General features: G+C 45.0%; 1 protein-coding gene across 1 annotated transcript in view; it reads left to right on the top strand.

Annotated features, from left to right (window-relative positions):
• The first annotated feature begins 759 nt into the window (after positions 1 to 759).
• LOC115079490 (mucin-6-like) overlaps positions 760 to 16,517 on the top strand; it is a 150,397-nt gene continuing 134,639 nt past the window's right edge. Inside the window, exons 1-4 of the mRNA XM_029583114.1 lie at positions 760 to 899; positions 1,055 to 1,181; positions 6,669 to 6,756; positions 15,343 to 15,452. Of these exons, the coding sequence (XP_029438974.1) occupies positions 760 to 899; positions 1,055 to 1,181; positions 6,669 to 6,756; positions 15,343 to 15,452 (465 nt within the window). The remainder of the gene's footprint in view (positions 900 to 1,054; positions 1,182 to 6,668; positions 6,757 to 15,342; positions 15,453 to 16,517) is intronic.

Below are 16,517 nucleotides of genomic sequence, written 5' to 3'. Positions count from 1 at the left end.
AATTAAATGTGGACAAGTGCAAAGTAATGCACACAGGGATTAATAATCCCAACTACAAGTACACAATGCTAGGTTCAGTATGGGAGCCACCACCCAGGAACAGGATCTCAGAGCCCTTGTGGATAATACTTTGAAATATTCAGCTCAGAGTACAGCAGCAGTCAAAAAAGGCAAATAAAATGTTAGAAATTATTTGGAAATGAGCAGAGACCAAAACTAAGAATATCATAATTCCCTTTATAGATTCGTTGTGCGACCATACCTCGAGTATTGTGTGCAGTTTTGGTCACTCAGTCCCAAAAAAGACATAGCGGACATATAAAAGGAACAGAAAAGGCCAAAAAAAATGCTAGAGGGGATGGAAAAGCTCCTTCATGGAGAAAGGCTAAAGAGATTAGGGCTTTTTAGCTTGGAAAAGAGATGAAATATATAAAATCATGAGTGGGGTGGAACAGATTAATATGGAATGGTTATTTACACTTTCAAACACTTCATGAAACTAGCAACCACCAAATTTAAAACAAATCTTAGGAATTATTTTTTTTACTCCGCATACAATCAAAATATGGAATCTGTTGTCAGAGGACATGGTCAAGGCAACTGACATAATGGGGCTCAAAAGAGGATTGGACAAGTTCCTGAAGGAAAACCATATCCAATATTAGACAGGAGATGTGGAAAAGCTAGTGAGTGAAACAGATCAACTATTGGGGCTATCACAGGTACTTATGACCCAGTCCGGCCACTGTCAGAGACAGAATGTTGGATTCAATGGACCTTGGGCTGACTCAGCATAGCACTTCTAATGTTTTTAACTATCAGGCAAAAGAAAACATTAGCTGTTTCATGGACAGTCTGTCTGGCAGCATGCTCAGCGGAGTGATAATTCATTCCCAAAGGTGACTGCAGACATGTTTCTGGAGTATTGAATTGCATTGTACATCGGGATCCAGTTCATGTGAAAGCACTATATAAATATCATTATCACTGTTATTATGAATTGCCCTACTCAGTCAGATGACCATATAATGATTAATACTCCATTTCTTTACAGGGTAGTGAAGGTACCATATAACAAAAATGGGATTTCTATCCAGAAGTTTGGAGACTTAGATGGTCTGGTGGTCAAGCAGAAAGGCATGGAGCTGATTGCAATGTGGAACAAAGATGATCATCTTAGGGTGAGTAACATAAAAATTAGGGATGTGAATCATTTTTCAACGATTAAAATTATCGTCCGTTAATGTTAATAACGTCTTAAATTGTTATAGAACACAATACAATAGAAATTCTAACGATTTATCGTTAAAAATCGTTAAATCGTGTTAGTGCGCACTAACAGAAAATGATACAAATTGACACTTTCCAGGTCAGTAAAGGTCAGTTAGGAATGAATATGTGTTCCTATTGGCTGGCTGCCCTCTTATCTATTGATGTTACCAAGGTTCCCACTGAGGTGATGGTTGGGGGGATGGGAAATGGAACTGGAAACTCACGAACACCAACAGAAAATGAAACAAAGTGTTGACACTTCCCAGGTCAGCAAAGGTCACTTAGGAATGAATATGTATTCCTATTGGCTGGCTGTGTTCTTATCTATTGATGTTACCAAGGTTCCCACTGAGGTAATGGTTGGGGGGATGTGAAATGGAAACAGTTGGAAGCTTGACAAAAAAAGTAACGTGATGATCATCACTCATGTGACTAGAACTTGTTTGTTTATTATTTTTGTTATTTTTGTCAGGAAGCTCCCCCCTGTCTGTGAAGCCAGCCTCTCACTAGTAATGCAGGGAAGGAGCTGTCTCACCCTTCACCATCCTCCCCCCCCCCCCCCTCACCCACACACCATTCACTGGCTGGGACATGGGGAGGGGAGGAGTGAGGGTCAGGAAGCTCCCCCCTGTCTGTGAAGCCAGCCTCTCACTAGTAATGCAGGGAAGGAGCTGTCTCACCCTTCACCATCCTCCCCCCCCACCCCCTCACCCACACACCATTCACTGGCTGGGACATGGGGAGGGGAGGAGTGAGGGTCAGGAAGCTCCCCCCTGTCTGTGAAGCCAGCCTCTCACTAGTAATGCAAGGAAGGAGCTGTCTCACCCTTCACCATCCTCCCCCCCCTCACCCACACACCATTCACTGGCTGGGACATGGGGAGGGGAGGAGTGAGGGTCAGGCAGCTCCCCCCTGTCTGTGAAGCCAGCCTCTCACTAGTAATGCAGGAAAGGAGCTGTCTCACCCTTCACCATCCTCCCCCCCCCTCACCCACACACCATTCACTGGCTGGGACATGGGGAGGGGAGGAGTGAGGGTCAGGCAGCTCCCTCCTGTCTGTGAAGCCAGCCTCTCACTAGTAATGCAGGGAAGGAGCTGTCTCACCATTCACCATCCTCCCCCCCCCCCTCACCCACACACCATTCACTGGCTGGGACATGGGGAGGGGAGGAGTGAGGGTCAGGCAGCTCCCTCCTGTCTGTGAAGCCAGCCTCTCACTAGTAATGCAGGGAAGGAGCTGTCTCACCCTTCACCATCCTCCCCCCCCCTCACCCACACACCATTCACTGGCTGGGACATGGGGAGGGGAGGAGTGAGGGTCAGGCAGCTCCCTCCTGTCTGTGAAGCCAGCCTCTCACTAGTAATGCAGGGAAGGAGCTGTCTCACCCTTCACCATCCTCCCCCCCCCCCTCACCCACACACCATTCACTGGCTGGGACATGGGGAGGGGAGGAGTGAGGGTCAGGAAGCTCCCCCCTGTCTGTGAAGCCAGCCTCTCACTAGTAATGCAGGCGGGATAGGGCACTGCATGCAGGAAGATCACAACACCCCTGGTGTCAGGGTTAGAGCACTGTGTGCAGGAAGAACACAACACTTCTGGTATTAATAGGGATAGGGCACTGTGTGCAGGAAGATCACAACACCCCTGGTGTCAGGGTTAGGGCACTGTGTGCAGGAAGATCACAACACTCCTGGTATTAATAGGGATAGGGCACTGTGTGCAGGAAGATCACAACACCCCTGGTGTCAGGGTTAGGGCACTGTGTCCAGGAAGATCACAACACTCCTGGTATAGGATAGGGCACTGTGTGCAGGAAGATCACAACACTCCTGGTATTAATAGGGATAGGGCACTGTGTGCAGGAAGATCACAACACCCCTGGTGTCAGGGTTAGGGCACTGTGTCCAGGAAGATCACAACACTCCTGGTATAGGATAGGGCACTGTGTGCAGGAAGATCACAACACCCCTGGTGCCAGGGTTAGGGCACTGTGTGCAGGAAGATCACAACACCACTGGTATCAGGGTTAGGGCACTGTATGCAGGAAGATCACAACACTCCTGGTATTAATAGGGATAGGGCACTGTGTGCAGGAAGATCACAACACTCCTGGTATTAATAGGGATAGGGCACTGTGTGCAGGAAGATCACAACACCCCTGGTGCCAGGGTTAGGGCACTGTGTGCAGGAAGATCACAACACTCCTGGTATTAATAGGGATAGGGCACTGTGTGTACATGAAGATCACAACACCACTAGTGCCAGGGTTAGGGCACTGTGTGCAGGAAGATCACAACACCACTGGTATCAGGGTTAGGGCACTGTGTGCAGGAAGATCACAACACTCCTGGTATTAATAGGGATAGGGCACTGTGTGCAGGAAGATCACAACACCGCTGGTGCCAGGGTTAGGGCACTGTGTGCAGGAAGATCACAACACTCCTGGTATTAATAGGGATAGGGCACTGTGTGCATGAAGATCACAACACCCCTGGTGCCAGGGTTAGGGCACTGTGTGCAGGAAGATCACAACACTCCTGGTATTAATAGGGATAGGGCACTGTGTGTACATGAAGATCACAACACCCCTGGTGCCAGGGTTAGGGCACTGTGTGCAGGAAGATCACAACACCACTGGTATCAGGGTTAGGGCACTGTGTGCAGGAAGATCACAACACTCCTGGTATTAATAGGGATAGGGCACTGTGTGCAGGAAGATCACAACACCCCTGGTGCCAGGGTTAGGGCACTGTGTGCAGGAAGATCACAACACTCCTGGTATTAATAGGGATAGGGCACTGTGTGCATGAAGATCACAACACCCCTGGTGCCAGGGTTAGGGCACTGTGTGCAGGAAGATCACAACACTCCTGGTATTAATAGGGATAGGGCACTGTGTGTACATGAAGATCACAACACCCCTGGTGCCAGGGTTAGGGCACTGTGTGCAGGAAGATCACAACACCCCTGGTATCAGGGTTAGGGTACAAGTTCTAGTCACATTGACTGATCACATTACTTTTTTTGTCAAGCTACCAACTGTTTCCATTTCCCATCCCCCATATACTGTCAGTGGGAACCTTGGTAACATGAATAAATAAGAGGGCAGCCAATAGGAATACATATTCATTCCTAAACTGACCTTAACTGACCTGAAAAGTGTCAAATTGTATCAATTTCTGTTAGTGTGCACTAACTCCCGTTAGTGCGCACTAACTGGGAGTTAGTGCGCGCTAATCGGAAAAAACGATTTTTAACGATTTTTCAACAAAATAATCGTGCCTAACATGATTTTCTTCTCCTGCCACATAATTTCAATCGTTAAGACGATATGGCACACGATTCACATCCCTAATAAAAATGATCAGCCTAATAAAAATGATCAACCCCCACTCAGTTCACAGACTTATAAGCTCAAATTTTCTACAGCAAGCATGGCTAGAACTGCACCAATGTAATAAGCTAGAACTATATTGAAGTGCATGAGAGGAGAAAGCATTGCATGAGTGTGTGTGTTTGTGTGTGTGTGTGTGTATGTGTGTGTGGGGAGGGGGGGGAGGGGGCAGGAGAAGAGGGGGAAGGAGGTCTCATGAGAATGGGTAGCCAGGCATCCTCTTTAAAATAAACTGGAGGCACAATTGCCCTATTTTGCAATCTGGCCATACATATATAGCCTCACCAAGAAGTGTGGATTATATAATGATGGATTCCCCCTCGATGAATAGACTTCTGAAGGGTGAGTGTTCTAGTAATGCACCCAAGACCTTTACCTGTGAGCCAATGAACATACTAAGGTAAAAAAGTGCAGCCTTTATTATTTAAAAAAACAGAGCTGCAGTAAAAGAAATGCACGGAAAGGGCTAACTATAAACAGATAGGAATATAAATACACAGTCAAACTGGCTTCCAGTTATATTTTGCCCTAGGGCAATAAGCTGTTACCTTAAATCTACTGGTACTAAGGCTTTGAAAACCTTTGCATTATTAGTGAACGCATGATACACTAATAGCTGGGCCCAGTAATATACATGCAGAAACACATACAATCCCCCTGCACTCGTGCCCAAGAAGGTAATTGCGCTATGCTGTATAGTATCTTAATCCTTGGGGGTTAGCAGCAAGAATGTGATATGCCTTCAGTTTTTCCGAGAGCAACACACAATAGTGAAGTATGCAAAGAGTTCAGCTTGGATCTGCAGTGGGATACTCCCGCTCCAGGGGCTCAAGGGTTAAAATTAGAAACAATAAAGAACTTGGGTTTAACTATAATCCACAGACTTACTTCTCTTGAAGATGACTTAACTTTTTTTAATGCAGTGATGGATATCCCTGAGTATAATCTGATGGCTCACTTATTTATGCACTTACCTATCTCTTCTGTGGGTGTGAGAAAATGGTTACTCACGCTCCCCAAACGACTCTTCTGAGTAGTGGTCTTCCTTCCGGTCTGTGGGACCTTTATCCTCTGCACCTAAGCTTTAGCAAACAGTGCCCCTTGATCACAAGGTCCTGGCATCAGTGGTCAAATGCATCAGCAGCACAGGGTTCAGCAGAGACTCGGTGCTGCAACTCCTAGGGAATTTCAGCCAGTCTCTTCCCACTGCTCACTCTAACAGGGATACTCACTGTGTAAAGCCTGAAGGAGTCAGCAGGCCTAATTGGTCTGCTCCTCCTTGTAGTTCGGATACAACTGGGCAATGTTTTAGTTATAAAATTAAAGATCTTTCTTCCCAGTTTTCCTCAGAGTACATATAGAGTAGGACGTTTAAATGACAAGTTATCCGTCTAAAGTTAGCCGGATAACTTGTCATGGATATTCAGTGGGATAAAGGTCTCATTGAATATCCCCAATTAAAGTTCTCCAACTAACTATAGCCGGATAACTTTATACATAACCGTATATTCTTTTGAGTATCTCCGGTTGTGTCTGGCCATTATTCAAACAGTGCTATTTGTCTGGCTAAGTCCGAACTTAGACGGACAAATGGTGCAGAATATATGTGACTCATAAAAACCAGAGCTTTCACCTTTATGAATTATTTGCAAAAAAAACCCAAAACATTTTTACCACAAACTGATCAAAGCATTTTATTGAGCTTGTATTATTTTTCTCAAGAATTTCCAATAAATCGCCATTGATTTCCATTAGACTATTTTCCTTGAGAACTCAGCACTTTTTCTTTTGTCATGAAAATGTGTTTGCCTGGTTGGCGGATCATGTGGAAGATCTGGCATGATATTCTGTGGCAGAGAGGCAAATAGCGGTGAGATTCTCAGGTTCATAGCATCTGCTCAAGGCTGGCGTTGTGTGCCAGAGATGCAGTGTGCGCCCCTCGGTTTGGTGACTTTTTCTAAGGGTTGTTCAAAATTCTAATCATTCTTTGGATTCTCTCAGGTTGCCATTGACAAGAAATATAAGAACATGACATGTGGTCTCTGTGGGAACTTTAATGACCAGCCCATGGATGAGTTCCTGATGCAAGGTATGTATGTTACGGGAAAAGAAGCCTGCATATCTCAGCTTAGCACAGCTGTTAATGAAGGGTGACCTTACAGCTCCACATAGGCTAGTCTTGATTTTAGCCCAGTGCATATCTGGAGATGCAGTTCTGATTTTCCTAAATAAAACAAGACTGCTTCACCATGCACATGGCTTAACGCAAGTATTTTCACATGGCACTACATGCTCATTCTAGATTAACGATTCTGGATATGGAGGGATATCCTTACATTTCTAGTTAGAAGAAAAATGGCTCTTTTTATTCTTTGCATACCTGTACATCCCTATCCGAAGGAGTGGCCTGTGTAATACTGGATTCCCCCCTCTGTGAATAGATTGCCAAGGGGAACTGTCCCTGTACACCAGCAAACACTGAAATAATAATTCTGGTGGGTTTTTTTTCTATTATTATTAGAACCAAATGCCTTAAAGGCGATGCATAAAGGAAAAAAATAAAGTTAAATCACAGATATAAACACCAGCATTCAAACAATACAAAGAATTTCAGAGCAATGCCCTTGAAATAATTAACCATGGGCTTTGTACATTTTTATGCTTTCTAGTAGGGATGTGCAGAGCAAAATTTTATGTTCATATTTTTTATGTCCGAAAGGGGGTCCCACTTGCGGCCAATATGGACATAAAAAAAATCCAATGAGTTGGGTATATGTACATATGTGCAAAAAAAAATTTAAACCCCCTCACCCTCCTTAATCCCCCCCCCAGACTTACCACAACTCCCTGGTGATCGAGCGAGGAGTGAGGACGTCATTTCTGCAATCCTTGGCGAGAAGCATGTGACGTCGGTGGCACGTCGAGTGACGCGGCGTCACGTGATTCCCGGCTCGTTCGCGCCGGACGGCTCGTTCGGCCCAAAAAGAACTTTTGGCCAGCTTGGGGGGGCCTCCTGACCCCCCCAAGCTGGCCAAAAGTTCTTTTTGGGCCGAACGAGCCGTCCGGCGCGAACTCACCGGGAATCACGTGGCGCCGCGTCACTCAGACGCGACGTCACGTGATTCCCGGCAAGTTCGCGCCGGACGGCTCGTTCGGCCCAAAAAGAACTTTTGGCCAGCTTGGGGGGGCCTCCTGACCCCCCCAAGCTGGCCAAAAGTTCTTTTTGGGCCGAACGAGCCGTCCGGCGCGAACGAGCCGGGAATCACGTGACGCCGGCGTCACTCGACGTGCCGCCGACGTCACATGCTTCTCGCCAAGGATTGCAGAAATGGCGTCCTCACTCCGCTCCATCACCAGGGAGTTGTGGTAAGTCGGGGGGGATTAAGGAGGGTGAGGGGGTTTATATTTTTATTTTGGCTCAACAATCGCGATTTCCCACATATCGAACATATCTATGTTCGATATGTGGGAAATCCGATCGTTTATGTCGAATCAATTTTTTAAGTAAAAAAAAAAAATGAGTTGCGTTTCACTAATGCGGTCAATCCGAATGCACACCCCTACTTTCTAGTACCCCCTGGTATACTCTAGTGTTGCTAGCGAGCTCGCTATATCCCCTGCAGGTAGGTATATTACTACACCAATCACTGGGCCCAATATTATTCATTCATAAGAAAGACACCTGCCCTTCCCCTCCCCTTCCACAGGAGAGCTCTGCCAGGGGTAATGTCCCCAGACTCCGGGAATTATCAGCCACACGAAATGTCCCTGACTTCTGGAGTGGCGGGCAACATTGTAGCAGAATGCGGCTGCAACTAAGATGCGCAAAAAAGGAAGCATCCTTTTACCCCTCAGGTGCAGCGATGGAGCTGGGAAATTAAGGGATAACGGTCTACGTGCCATCCAATAGTTTATAGGTGCCTCAGATATATAGCTTTCTTTTACATAATGAGGACAGTCACAATAGGGAAGGCAGAACAGAGAAGTTAGCGTAGGATCCGGTGGAAGAGTCTAGCCCCGTGTATCTGAATCCGACAGTCCTCGCACCTCCCCTTGCTGGATCCTGGGAGCTTTATTGCGTCCCTGCTAGGGGGAGATTCAGCAAACAGCCTCAGCATGGCTTCTTAGGACAGCAACTTGTGCAGCTGTTTTACGCTGTCCCCCTGCCTTCCTTCTGTTTGCCTGCACAAGCCGGGCAAGAAACCCACTATCGAGATGCCTTGTATAGTCTAGCACGGGGGTTAGCAAACGTTTTGGGGCTTGGGGGTCACATTACAAGTTATCATCGCACAGAGGGTGGAGTTGGGGGCGAGGCACCCCCTTGGAGCTCCTCGACATGACAACCAAACCCCCAGCTCTTGCTGCAGGCATTTGTTTATGGCAGCCTTACGCATAATCAATAATCATTTTTAGCACCCGAGTCCCTTCGATCATAGTTCCCAGCCTCTATCAAAATTAGCAGGACCTTCAACCCACAAGGTACAAGATGTTTTCCCGGCTAGCAGACTACCTCACCTCAGACAGAAAGCAGAACACATGCAGACCCTCACCAAATAAGAATAAAAATAGTAAAAATAGAAAGGTGCAGACAAGTGGAAACCACTAAAAGCCAGACTCATATGCAGTGCAATAATGCAAAAACAGAAATATCACCATTCCTCATAAAACAGGGGTCAAGAAATATAAATCAGTCATAACAGTGAATAAACCATTCTACTAAAAAGAATATTTCAAAACAGATGAACAGAACATATAATAATTAAAAAGAATAAGGATGAAATGTTTCCCAAAAATCAATTAAATATTTCACAACAACAAACACCCAATAATTCAAACTAATAAGGATAAACATTTTCCTCTCTCATACCTACGAACTTTGAATTTCCAGTTACCCTGAGAATGAATTAGTGGAGGGGAGGTGAAGAGAATACACACTTTCTCCTCTCTCTCATATACACAAACATACACTCACATTCATGAATCCTCTCTTCTCATTCCCCTCTTCCACTTCCTCCTTCCCTCACCTTTCATTCACCTCCGCAATCATTCATCCTCCTTCCCTCCCTTCTCACTCACCCTCCCACTCAATCCCCTCACTCCCACTCACCCTCTTCCTTTGCATCTCATTCACTCCCATCCCTCTGTCAGCTCCCTCCTTGCAACTTATTCCCTTCTGTCACTCTCCCTCCTTCCCACTCACACACTCTCTCCCCTCCCTCATTCACTCCCTTCCCTATTACACACCCTCTCACCATTTCCCTCCCCCATTCAGTCCCTTCCCTTCGGTCCCACTCTCACCCCCTTCCCAAGCCACCATATGACTCACCTTTCCTACCAGAGTTCTCTCATCTTCCTGCCAGCTGGGTGTTGGAAGCCTGCCAGCAGGTCAACTTCAGGCTCACCACACTGTAGGACCTCTTCTTGCTGGTGGGGAGTGCAAGCCCCACCAGCACATGATGCCACGGCACCACGGGACCTATTCTTGCTGATGAAAGGCAGGAACCTCGCCAGCTAGCCATGCTGGCCATGCTGGCTTGGGTGGGGACCCTGCCAGTGCATAATTTAATGCAACGCAACACAGCTGGCTTCTCTTCCTCCTAGCAGGGGTGGGAACCCTGCTAGCGCATAATTTAATGAGCCATGAGGCAGCTGGGTCTTCTGCCTGCTGGTGGCGGGTGGGAATCCTGCCAGCGCATAATTTCATTCACTGCGAGGCAGCCAGGTCCCTGCTGGTAGGGTTGGGAACCCCGCCACTGCATAATTTTGGCAGCCAGGTCCTCTTCTTACACCATTCAGGGTCTGACTTTGCACAGGCCGCATATAATGTAAATTTTAAATCAGTGGGCAGGCTGGAAGAAAGCTGATGATAGGCCTGATGTGGCCCATGGGCCATAGTTTGCCTACCCCTGGTCCAACAGATCTCTCCTGGTGCAGGCAAAGGTAGCCTCAGCCTGGTTCAATTGTCTGCCAGACTTCATCTGCTCATCCAAGCAAGAGACCCTAGGTAACAAAATCTGCTGCAAAACCTGAGTCAGAGTCTCTTGTCTTTTAATTCCCCATTATCCCAGCAGGCATGCCTATTTCAAAATCTTTCCCTTCCTCCACTGACTCTTAAAGTCAGGTGCCCTGAAGCATGGTGCACTAATATGATGCAAAGACAGATTGAATCAGCCATGTTGATGAGGTCAGCAGGAGATAATCACCAGTGTCCTGCTTGTTCCTCTGTGACAGGCATACAGAGCAAGGTAGGAGGCTACATTTGTGTAGCAGAGCCCCTGTTTTTGGTGCTTTATCCATAACTAGGGGTGCTATGGGTCCGGGTACAAGTCCAGACAGTAAGGAAGAATTATCTTCCAGGGCCCCTGGCGCAGTCGATCGTCACCTCAGTGACCACACTCTAGATCAAATATTTCCCCAAAGGTGCCAGATGGTAAGAACATAAAATCAGGGAAGCCAAAATTAAAACTGCGAGCAAAAACCAAGAGTCACAACAGGGTCCGTCCATCCCCTTGCAAGTCCAAACTAGGGTAAAACTGAAAAGAAGACTCCAGAGTTAATGATTGGTGTTCAAATTAAAGACAGACTTCACTGTAATTTAAAGAGGAGGATCCAAGCCAGAATCACAAAAATAAGAATTAGCATATACCCAATAATCAACAAAAAACCGGTGGTTTCTCTATCCATTTTTCTTTTCACCTCCCTTCCAGCTCTTGCACCTTCATCCATTGACAAGAAACTCTTCTCAATTAGTGCTGGGAAGCTGAATTGTATCTCCAACATCCACCAAAACCAAGTGGAAAAAAGTTAAAAACATCCCCAAAGTCCAAGGAAAATATCACAACGCATTCCAAACTTTCCGAACCTTTAAACTGTAATCCAGTTATCCAAATCTGAGGCTCTTGATGCCTTTTCTCCAAAATCCTCAGACTCTCTCTCCACCCTCGTTTTTACTGGACACTTGGGGAAAAGGATCTCTTGATCCAAATTCTTAGGGGGACGGGAGTGGGACAACCCTTTTCTTCAGACAGGTCTAACGCAAAAACTCCCAAAAGTCCAAACAGCTCTTTTCGGTTGAGACTCTGGATGAACCTTCTATTTCCATCTCCTTCTATTCCAACTCCCTTCTCCCTTCTGAAGATCGAGCATGCCCCAGGGGGATTTATAGCCCACTGAGGCCTCCCACAAACAGGTGGCATCAAAGCAAGGGGAGGATTCCAAAATGCAAACTTCACACCCACGCTCATGCTGGAAAAATATTAAGGAGCAATATTAGTGACAAGAAAAGCCTTGACACACTTGCAAAATAAGAATTAATAGCAAAGCATCTTTCTTTCATGGCTCTTATTTTCAGCACATGATAAGATAAAGCTGGTTGCCCTGCTTCTCAAGAATAAGCATGGATTTACAATGCTGTATGCAAATAATGCTGCAGCTCTTTGTGCGGAAACATCCGACATTAAAATAACACAGCCCAATACCTTAGTAAGGGCTCTCATGTGGGAGGCCTGGGTTCAACTCCCAACTCCAGTTGCAGCCCTTTGGGCTTGCCAGGGCTAGTGATGCTGCAGAGGCCGTGTTCACAACCTTTGGGGAAGCTCAGTCATTGGACAAGAGTGACATCTAGTGGCTGGATTCAGGGCATGCATGTACTGGTTTGTGGAAAGAGTTGTATTCCCCGAGTCATCTGGCCTAGGGCTTGTTCTTTTGTACCCCCACTCCAATCTAGCTGAACTGGGCTAGATGAGAGTTGGAAGAGGACAAAAAAAGCAGGAAAACTTGATGGCTGTGACCAAAGGCTCCTAGTATGTATCATCCGTAAAAGAAGAGGACAACAAAATAAACGTTAAATGCATGAGAAGCTTAAAAAAAAAAAAAAAGGAATATACACAGGCAGTTTTGAATTTCTGGCATATTTTTTTTCCAGTAGAGGTCATGTGAGCTACTACTTTTACCAGTGCTTTTGTCTGTCAGGGCTCCTAGCTGGAGTCTGAGCAGCCTCAAGGGGCTGGGGACTTCTTAAGGCTCCCTGCTGGCTGAAAGCCAACCACCAAGAACTGTAAACTGGATTCAGAAGCGCTGTGCTACACGGCGCCTTAGCAGCAAACCACTAGTCCTTCAGCCAGAAGCAGGGTCCAAGCCAGGCTCGAGTCAGGAACCAAGAAATCCAGATAGGACACAGGAATTACAAATTTCTAATTTTACTAGTCATATTGTTTTACTGTACTTTATAAATTACGAAGGTTGATATTGTAAGTCACTCAGAATTTGGGATGGAGCGGCATAAAAATCTTGGAAATAAATAAGAGGCTGGTGCAGAGATCCACAAGCACAGATGCAGCCATGAAGCACGGGGAAGAAATACCCCATCCAAGCTGGACTAGCTGCTACTAGTACTGAGCCATTCCAGAAACAGGACAGAACACAAGCATCTTAACAGAGCGAAGACAGCCCTGATAAAGGCCAAATAGCTCATTCATGGAGTATGAGTGCCAAAACCCACAACTGGTTCAAGGCCAGCCACTGTCTCGCTGAACTCAACACTCCAAACTTGGGCTATCTTATTTAGCTACCTGTGTCCATCTCAGAGGCAGATTTATCTCAGATGCTCCCCTAAGCGAAGAAACAGGGGCTTTCCCCACTGAAGATGTTTTACACTGTGATGAAACAGGCAGCTCCTCCTCCACCTGGTGGCCCTTTCTCCAAAGCAATGCCCAGCATAAGGAACAGAGCCCCATCAGCCCTGCTCAGAACTAATTTTATTTTACATCAGCCCAGGAGTCCCTGTGTCTTTAAGGGGTGAGTTTGAAGGGATAAGATTCTGTTTGGGAGAAAGGATTACCAGAGAGGGAGAAGATGCATCCGTTTTACTGCAGAGTCCTTAAGAACATAACTTGCCATACTGGGTCAGCCCAGGGATCCTGCAATCCTTTTTCCAGAAGTGGCCACTGGCCAATCCACGTCACAAGTACCCAACATTAAATAAATCCTATGCTATTATTCCTTATTAAAAGCAGTTTAAGGTCTTCTCCTCTAAGAACTTATCCAAACCTTTTTTAAACCCAGTTACACTAACTGCCATAACCACATCCTCTGGCAATGAATTCCAGGGTTTAAATGTGTGTTATGTGAAAAATAATTGTCTCCAATGCATGGGCCTGCTCGGCCTAATTAGAAATCTTGGCCTGATCACAATGTGGCAAATCTAGATTTCTTTCCACAAACAGAAGACATTGCAGGAAATCATAAGGGACCCAATATTCAGCCGGCAGACAGCAGGATCAGTAGGACTTATTTGGCTATGTTTTAGCCAGTCAATTTGTGGGTGGGTAATGGCAGATCGTGCAGCACTACTTAGCTAGATAACTTATCCAGCTAAGTAGCAAAGTTCAGCCTTAGATGGATAACTTATCTGCTTAAGTTAGCCCTGCTCAATAGCAGGTCTAAACTTAGATGGATAATACTTACTTATCCATTTAAGTAGCGATTTGTCCAAGGATATGCAGCAGCATAGTGGTGCTGCCAGTTTGTCTATCCGGCTAACTTAGATAAATGGACAACTTTTGAATATTGACTCCAAGGTTCTTAAACTAACCTGGAGGGAAGTTTAAAAAACATGGAGTATTAGTTTCCCCTTCAATGACTCATGGAAGCATTATGTAGAAACCCCTATCTATTCTGCAAAGGCATTGGTATTTTTTTCAGTTAAATAAAAAAACAAGTGTGAATATATTTATTTATTTATTTATTTTTAATTTTTATATACCGAGGTTCTTATAGAGACTATAAATCACTCCGGTTTACATATAACGATAAACTGCCCAACAGAGATAAGGGGGCTTTACATAGAACAGTGGTACATATGGAACATTATAACTGGATGACAATTTAACATAATGATAATCAATAATATAGAATAGTTTTACTTGTAATTAATAAAATTATGTAATATAAACTGTATAATTTAAATATTTAACTTGGACATAGTGACATATTGGTCACATGGCAACAGAAACAAAACAGGGTTGAATAAGCATCAGCTGTAAATTTATGAGCAGTAGCACTGATCTTCAGTGCTTTAACCCTGGCTACTGTCCATCCCCGCATCATTCATATGTGTTCATAAATTAACCATCTTTAAAAATACCAAAAATGTGTATAGCATGGAAGGGCATCTTACATTCACTCACTTCACCCTGGGAGCAGAAAGGGTTGGGCATTGTGGCTGCAAAGTCTTTAAGAATATAAATATCAGTGGGAAAACAGCCTTGTAGGGGGGGGGGTGATTCTTTAGGGAGGGTGGGGAGCTAGGAGAGAAGTACATAGTACATAGAAAAACAATGTAATTGGGACACTGGGTTGGAGATAGGGGCTAAAATCACCAAAAAATGCAGCAAGATTCATACTTTGCCACTAATCCTGCCAAAGTCCCCATTCTCTTCCTATATATATTTCATGGTATGTGCTTCTCTCCTAACCACCCCTACTGTCCCAGTGTCCCTCCTCTCCCTGGACAAATACATCCCCCAACAAACCTGTCTCCGTATTAAGATTTACATTTCCTGAGAGTTTGCAGCCTAGTTAACTCTTCTCCTCGTGTCCATCCACCGGAGTCCGATTTCGTTCCACCACTGGTGTGCATTTCGGTGACTCGGGGCATTTTTACTCTCCTTCCCAGGTGAAATTCTGGAACCTTACAAATATGCCGCGCTGCAACAGATGGATGACCCTGGAGACAACTGCCCAATTCAGATTGACACTATCAAACCGTACTCAAACAAGAAATACGTACGTAACTCTGGCTGCTGTTTTCTCTATGCTGCGCTGGAAGGCTTGTTTATTGATTGATTGATTGGTTTTATATACCGTCGTTCGATAAATAACATCACAACGGTTTCCATTGGAATAAAGGGTTGTGCTATCTTGCTGAAATGCGTGGGACATCCTTTAGTAATTTAGGGCTAGAATCAGGAGACTGCTCACGTAGAAGTTCTTTTCTTTTTCAGCCCTGAATGTAGCTGCCTAGCAGTAATATAATTATGTCCATATTTATACCTTATCAGTTGTTTTCAGTGTGCATGGAGGCATACAAGGTAAGCCACATGGTTACATGGCCTCGTCCATGTCAGTTAGCAGCCAACAGTGAAAGGGATATTAATATTTCCTACCTCTGTACCAACTTTAAATATTCTGTACGGGGCTGATTAGCTAAGCAAGAATGAGAGTTGGGGGTGTACATGAAAATATATATATTTTTTTTGTTTCACTCTTTGGTTTTCTTTATTGCTTGTTTCTCATTTTCTTTAATGATTATTTAATTTTGTTTCATTTATTTGAACCAAAATAAAAAGCAAAGGAAAAAAAATGAAAGATGGAGTTCTCCTCTCTCCCTGCCAAAAAAAAAAAAAAAAACCTTCACAGTGTCCTTGAAATAAAATATTTAAACCCACAGGCTTTCTCCTATTCCTCTATGCCTCTTTCCAGTGCCATTTTATTGTATAGTAAAATGTTAAAAGGCTAGCACCATTATGAAAAATGGCACTGGTGGTGCAGGAACAACTGGGAATTGCTCCTGTCCCCGGGAGAAGTTACCCAGTTTCAGGAATGTTTCATGGGATGCCTGTGGGGGACCCATCCTGGGGGAGGGGGGGGGGGCAGAGAGTCTGGGGGTCCATGAAGGTGGAAAAAGTCCCAGGGTGGTTCTTTAAATATGACTCTTTTTTTTTTTAATGTTGGCATGAAATGAAACAAAATAACACAAATATTTTGATTATTTCTCTCATTTTGTTTAAAAAATGAACAAAAAGGAAATGTTTACATTCTCTATTTTCATTTCAAATGTGAGCATAACAC

Source organism: Rhinatrema bivittatum, chromosome 17 (genome assembly GCF_901001135.1).
Source record: "Rhinatrema bivittatum chromosome 17, aRhiBiv1.1, whole genome shotgun sequence".
NCBI classification, from domain to species: domain Eukaryota; kingdom Metazoa; phylum Chordata; class Amphibia; order Gymnophiona; family Rhinatrematidae; genus Rhinatrema; species Rhinatrema bivittatum.
The sequence above is the reverse complement of the archived record's forward strand: the minus strand, read 5'-3'. Positions and strand labels throughout refer to the sequence as shown.